Source organism: Garra rufa, chromosome 9, assembly GCF_049309525.1.
Source record: "Garra rufa chromosome 9, GarRuf1.0, whole genome shotgun sequence".
NCBI classification, from domain to species: Eukaryota; Metazoa; Chordata; class Actinopteri; order Cypriniformes; family Cyprinidae; genus Garra; species Garra rufa.
In genome coordinates, this window is record NC_133369.1 from 2,361,343 (window position 1) to 2,369,212 (window position 7,870).

Sequence of the window (7,870 nt, forward strand, 5' to 3'; positions counted from 1 at the left end):
GATTAAATATATATTGTTTTTATGGTGTTTGAATATTTTGACACGAAAACAGCTTTTTTATGCAGTGTTTTAGTGTCATTTAGCTTGAAATAAAGCAGATGGATGACATAAATAAACCTGACAGTGACTGACATGAGTTTTTTAATGGTGTGTGTTCATGTATTTACCACTTAGGTCACATTTAATTGATCCAGACAGGCCAATATCCCTTTAAAAAGCTTTTCTACTCAATATAAGCATCTATCAGTCCTCTGATGAAGGCAGTACCTGTAGTTCTCGTTTTCGCACATCTCCTCTTTCCTGATGCGGGCCAAAAAGGTGCCACCCTCCAGCCGCAGACGGTTGAGTTTAGTGTCATCCAGAATGCTCTTCATGAGACTCTTCTGCTGGTTGATGACCTCTGACACCTCCTACAGCAGGACACACCATTAATATTCTAATGAGCCTGAGGGAAGCTCCGCCCCCATACGGAACTTCCATTGTGTTGCATTTAAAAACAAATACTTTGTAACATTTAAATAACAAAGACAGAAGGCAACAAGCCTGGATTGGTCAGCTTAACAAAGGGAGCCCCAGTAAGCGAGGCAATTTAATCACCATGACTAAATGGCTCAAAACAATAAATATTTTCTACTTTATTTCACAATTATTACCTCAGATGTTTCCAGATTGCCGATGTTGTTTAGTGTATCGATAGAGCTCTGAAGGGAAGCGATGGCAGTGCTGCAGCTCGCGGCAAACGGTTCGATTTTCTGCCAGCAGATGAAAAAAAAATACTACAGATTCTTTTTTTGATAATTATTAATATGAGGATTAAATATTAGTACTACACTGCTTTTGATGAAAAAATTAGTAGTTTTTAAAGTAAAAAATATATAAAATCATAATATATATATATATATATATATATATATATATATATATATATATATATATATATATTTTAAACTGCTCATATTTTTGTGTATATACACATACACACACACACATACATATATATATATATATATATATATATATATATATATATATATATATATATATATATACTAATAATTAATAAATAAAAAAAACCTGCTAAAACTTAAATCATAAAAATCAAAATAAAACACTAATAATTAATACAACCATGAAAATGCTCATTTAAAATAAAAATACCTGTTATAAAAAAATAATTAAATCATAAAAAATGTAAACTTAAAATATATAAATTATTAAAATTGTGGGAATATCTGATTTAATATTATTTTGAAATCATTTTTGTTATTTTAATTGAATTTTTTTTTGATTTAATACATTTTTAGCAGGTATTTTTATTTTGGTTTTTATTTTAAATGAGCATTTTTATGACTGATTAATTATTAGTATTTTATTTTCATTGTTTCCACTTAAATAATTATTTATATATTTATATAAATATAAATAAAAAAAATTTTTTTTTTCAACTGCTCATCATGTGTTGATAAATTCTTGAAATTTATTAAATTAAAATATCAGGGGGGCTTCAAGTGAATATTTCACATCAAAAGGGTATTATTATCCCTAATAATAATAATAATAATAAATAATCATAAAACTTGCTTTTTACTTGAACACCTAAAAATGAAAAAATGAATAAATAAAAATAATAATATATATAATATATAAAATAATAATAATACATATTATATATATATATATATATATATATATATATATATATAATATAATATATAATTATATATTATTATACAAATTAAACTCTCAGGGGGGACTAAACGTGAATATTTCATGTCAACGGGGTTCATAAATCCCTGTCTTTCACACCTGTCTGAAGTGAATGTAGTGGCTGTGGTCGTATGGGAAGGTGCCGTCAAAGTCTCTGGTGAGCTGCGATGAGTCGATGTGCTTCTGTAGAGCTTTCAGAGACGTCAGGATTTCACACTGAACAAGGACAGAGAGGAGCAGCTCATGTAAACACACTCTGACACAAACTGAGACACAGAGAATGACAGACAGTCAGTCATTTACTCACAGGAACTGAGACGTCTCGCTCCACTTTTAATGCTGCGTCTCTGTCCACCAGAATCAAAACGGAGTAAAGTGCATTGGGTACAAGAGTCTGACAGGAAAAAAGAAGAAATCAAAGAGCATTAATAAATCTAAACATAAAATCAAACATATTTGCATGTTACGATTCTCTGATGTTGGTTTATTCTAACATGGCATGCAGGTTAAGTAATAAATAAATAAAAAAATACATATTTTTAGTGTTTTGATTGTTTTACATATTTATTTTTATTATTATTAATAATTTGAATTTTACAATTTTTTGATTGATTTATTTGATTTTCATCAACTCATGAACCCCCAGTTGGGGAAAAACTGGATTAAATAATTTATTGTACAGGTATTTTATTTTGTTTTTTTTATTTTAAATTAGCATTGTTATGATTTAATTAATTATTAGTATTTTATTTGAATTGTTTTCATTTAAAAATCATTTTTTTACATTTTTATGATTTAATTCTTTTTATGCAGGAATTTTATTTTGTTTTTTATTTTAAATTAGCTTTTTTATGATTTAATGTTTTATTAGTTAAACTATATTTTTTTGATTGTTTCTATTTTAAAAACCATTCATTTATTTGTATTTTACATTTTTATGATTTAATTAATCTTAGCAGGCATTTTATTTTGACCTTTAAATGAGAATTTGTATTATTTAATAAATTTTTGCTTAGTATTTTATTTTGATTATTACTACTTGAAAAATCATTATTATTTTTTATTTTACATTTTTATAATTAAATTAATTTTTAGCAGGCATTTTATTTGGATTTTTATTTTAAATGAGCATTTTTATGATTTAATTAATTATTAATATTTTATTTTAATAGTTTTTTTTTCTTTAACGATTTTATAATTTAATTAACTTTAGCAGGCATTTTATTTAGATTTGTATTTTAAATGAGCATTTTATGATTTTAATTAATTATTAGTATTTTATTTTGATTGTTTTTATTTTTTTAAATCATTTTTACATTTTATTAATTTTATTCATTTTTAGCAGGCATTTTATTTAGATTTTTTATGAGCATTTTTACAATTTAATCAATTATTAGTAAGTATTTTGTTTTGATTGTTACCATTTCAAAAATATTTTTTATTTTACATTTTTGCAGGTATCTTATTTTGGTTTTGATTTTAAATTACCATTTTTATGATTTAATTAATTATTACTAAGTATTTTATGTTGATTGTTTCTATTTTAAAAATCATTTATGTATTTAAATTGTTTCCATTTTTATGATTTTATTCATTTTTATTCACTATTTTATTTTGTTTTTTATTAAAAAAAATACTTATTTAGACAAAGACTAGACAGTTTATATCATTTATTGCATGTAATAGTGCTCATAAGAACACATTTAAGTGAAAAAGCATTCCTTTCTTGTCCCTCTTCCCTCATATTTTGCATGTTGCGAGTGAGTGTGTTTTAGAGAGACATGCTCACACAGGCCTCGCCTCAAACCCTCAGGACAGACTTTCCTTCAGATATTTGACATCAACCATGCACACGACAATTAGCGTGCTGAAAACAGCCTCAACTTTACACTCAGAAGCCTCTCTATGCAAGTGTGTGAACACATACGCTTTCAGACATCATGGCATCCTAAAATGTGTCAAAGGTTTGATAGCAGCACAGTAACACAAGAGCTTGGTTTAAGTTCTGAAGAGTTTGTGTCTCTGAACTTGCTGTGTTTCTGGCTTTAATGAGAAAATATGTGACAGACAGATTAATAAGTGACTATTTCTTGCAGTTACCGTGTCAAATTCTAGCTCTTTGTGATTAATTGGAGTGACTAAACCAGACATTTACATTAAAAAAAAAAATATATATATATATAATAATTTTAAGTTTTAAAATGTATTAAATGATAAACATTCAAAAAATATAAAACTTGTTTAAAAATATCTTAAATAAATGTATTTTTTGCAAACAGGTCAAATTGATACTTCACAAAAAATATATTCTGGTTACTAATATCCAAACCAGACATTGATCCCAATCATTAAAACTGAACTGTAACTTAAAAAAAAAAAAAAAAAATCAAGCTAGTTTCCAAGACACTTCAAGACATTTCTAAAACTAAAACTTAAATTTAAATTAAAAAAAATATATGATTGTTTCTGTTTTAAATTTTCAGCAGGCATTTTATTTTAAATAAGCATTTTTATGAATTAATTCATTATTGTATTTTATTTTGATTGCTAATTATTTAATTTTTATTAACTATTTTATTAAGTTTTTAAAACCATTTCAAAAAGTACAATTTTAACCATTTCAGCTAGTTTCCAAGGTAACATTTCTAAAACTAAAACTTACATTTAAATAAAAACTATACAGACATATATATAAAAAAACTCCAAAAAATTAGTTAATCAAAGTTAATCAAAAAATGGAAATGTGAAAATAAAAACTGATTTAAAATATTAAGATAATAAAAGTTATAATAGCAAAGAACTAAATAACTATAATAGCAAAAGTGTCACTGTTTTTGTCAAATTCCTATATTTTGAATGGAAAAAATTCACATAAAAGAAAAATTCACGTAATTCATAACTGAATGTGAAGAGACGAGAAGCATTTTTCAGTTTTGCATTTTGAACATATTAGGCTTATGATTAACTAAAGCATATTTTAAAATAAAAATGTGTTATAATTAGTATATATTATAATATATTTATATAAAATAAATATTTTAAAATATAAAACTATTTTTTAAATAAATGTATTATTTGCAAACAGGTCAAATTGATACTTCACAACAACAAAAAAAAACAAAAAACATTCTTGATACTAATAACCAAAACAAACATTGATCCCAATCATTAAAACTAAACTAAAACAGAGACTTAAATTAAAACTATTAAAAACAAAAACAAAAAAAACACTCATTTCATTCTTTTTTTTTTTTTTTTTTGCATTTTTGGGGGAATAAAATGTATAAAATCAAGCAAATTAAATATGAACACATCCCTCTGTAAAAACCTTGACAGGATATAGACAGAAATAAAAATTTAAAGATTTATGGCTCAGTGTAGAAGAAAAAACTCATTAAAATATGGATTGTAATTGAAATCTATTGACACAAATAGATAAAGTGCTATAAAAGAAACACTTAACAGTGTCTTTTGGGTGTTTTCTTTCCACTAGTCTGAAAAAGCACTTTATAAAAAACCAAAAAGCACAAAATCTCAAACTTGACAGGTGCATGAATAGGGTAAAAAAGTAACTAGTATTAATCACCTTACTTGATAGATTACATTGATTACTGCAAACATTTTTTGTATTTTTCTTAAATGTTGAACACATCCCTCGGTAAAAACCTTCAGGATATAGACAGGAATAAAAATGTAAAGTTTGGTGTGTGTAAGTGCTACTGAAGTGGAGATTTATGGCTCAGTGTAGAAGAAAAAACTCATTAAAATATGGATTGTAATTGAAATCTATTGACACAAATAGATAAAGTGCTATAAAAGAAACACTTAACAATGACTTTTGGGTGTTTTCTTTCCACTAGTCTGAAAAAACACTTTATAAAAAAACAAAAAGCCCAAAATCTCAAACTTGACAGGTGCATGAATAAGGTAAAAAGGTAACTAGTAGTAATCACCTTACTTATTGATAGATTACATTGATTACTGCAAACATTTTTTGTATTTTTCTTAAATGTTGAACACATCCCTCGGTTAAAAGGTCCAAATATAGACAGGAATAAAAATGTAAAGTTTGGTGTGTGTAAGTGTTATTGAAAAGGAGATTTATGGCTCAGTGTAGAAGAAAAAACTCATTAAAATATGTATTTTAATTGAACTCTATTGACACAAATAGATAAAGTGCTATAAAAGAAACACTTAATGACTTTTGGGTGTTTTCTTTCCACTAGTCTGAAAAAACACTTTATAAAAAACCAAAAAGCTCAAAATCTCGAACTTGACAAGTGCATCAAAAAACAGTTTTTGCATGCAAAAGCCATCGGCCTTAACCCAAACACCAACGTTTGTCTCAAAGACAGTTGAAAGAAGAAGGGCGTGAGGGGTGTGATTCAGACGTGATCTGTGCTTGAAGAGCGTCTCGTCTCACCTGAAACTCAGACAGAGCTGAGAAGAGCGTGGACGCGAGCGGCTGCCTGCGAGCGTCAACGAGAACCGTCAAACCCAGATCTCGCTTCTCCCTCCTGAAAAAACAGAAACGCAAGACACTTAGCCAAACCAATGCAAATAAAGGCCTGGGCTCTGCCACACGAGCGCTGCTTTCTGGAAGTTTCCATGTCAATGTCAGTGAGCGTTTCTCACCGCAGTCTGTGGCAGTAGTAGCAGAGCAGCTCAGAGATCTGGTTTGTGGTGAAACCCGCGTCTGTCCACACCTGCTTCCTGGAGCACACCTGCAGCACGGCTCTCCCACCGCGGTCTTGATTACCTGCAGGGTGAAAGAATGACCTGAAACCAAACTAAACACTGTTTGCTAGCAAACCTAAATGAGATTTTAATGATACAAACTGCAATTGAGATTTAAAATATGTTTATAAAAGTTCAAGGTTTGGTGTGCTTTTGGAGCTGCACAATTTGGCCAAAACTTTGATTTCATGTCAATATGACTGTAAAATTATAATTATATTCTATGCATTTAGTAAACGCTTTTAGGCAAGGCAAGGCAAGGCAAGTTTATTTATATAGCACATTTCATACACAATGGTAATTCAAAGTGCTGTACATAAAAAGGAATTAAAATCCCAATAGCATAAAAATCATAAAAATTTAAAATAATAATCACAAAATTAAGAACATTTAAGATGATTTAAAAAAAAGAAAATGATTTCAAATTGATTAATACAGTAAAATGATTATACATAAAATAATGCAATCTGTTCGGACGTTCGGACTGTTTAAGTCACTTACAAAGAGGAGATAACATTAGCAATAACACATATTATATAAAAAAAAAAAAAGATAATATATATAATAATAAATAATAAATAAATAATAACAATAACAGCGATATAATTTAACTTAATAGAATCATTTAAAATAAAAATAATTATAATTAATGTAATAAATTATTACAATTACTATACAGACATATTATGTCTAAAAACATAAATATGACTGTAAAATTATAATTACATTTTATATTTATGCGTTTAGCAGATGCTTTTATCCAAAGTGATTTACAAAGAGGAGATAATAATAGTAATTTGTATTAATAATAAGTAGAAATAATAATAATAATAATAATAATAGTTATATAATTTGACAAAATATAACAATTTTACATAAAATAATTATCATAATTACTATATAAAATATTATGTTTAAAAACATTATAAATTAATAAGACTGTAAAATTATAATTACATTTTATATTTATGCGTTTAACAGATGCTTTTATCCAAAGTGATTTACAAAGAGGAGATAATAATAGTAATTTGTATTAATAATAAGTAGAAATAATAATAATAATAATAGTTATATAATTTGACAAAATATAAAAATTTTACATAAAATAATTATCATAATTACTATATAAAATATTATGTTTAAAAACATTATAAATTAATAAGACTGTAAAATTATAATTACATTTTATATTTATGCATTTAGCAGATGCTTTTATGATGATTTACAAAGAGGGAATAATAATAATAATAATAATAATAATAATAATAATAGTAACACACAATAATAATAATAATATATACATATATATTTTTTTCATATTGTGTATAATTATGTAATTTAGTATAATATATATATATATAATTTTTTTAATTAAAGAACATTATAATTATCCAAAAACACATTTATGTAATAAAAAACAATTATG

The 7,870-nt window shown here is 26.0% G+C and overlaps 1 protein-coding gene across 1 annotated transcript in view; it reads right to left on the bottom strand.

Moving 5' to 3' along the window:
* Window positions 1-7,870, bottom strand: part of LOC141342468 (pleckstrin homology domain-containing family G member 4B-like) — a 96,278-nt gene that overhangs the window by 49,275 nt on the left and 39,133 nt on the right. The window contains exons 5-10 of the mRNA XM_073846916.1: window positions 6,343-6,486; window positions 6,131-6,224; window positions 2,015-2,101; window positions 1,807-1,923; window positions 654-752; window positions 268-410 (exon numbers count right to left, since the gene is read on the bottom strand). Coding sequence (XP_073703017.1) covers window positions 268-410; window positions 654-752; window positions 1,807-1,923; window positions 2,015-2,101; window positions 6,131-6,224; window positions 6,343-6,486 — 684 coding nt within the window. The remainder of the gene's footprint in view (window positions 1-267; window positions 411-653; window positions 753-1,806; window positions 1,924-2,014; window positions 2,102-6,130; window positions 6,225-6,342; window positions 6,487-7,870) is intronic.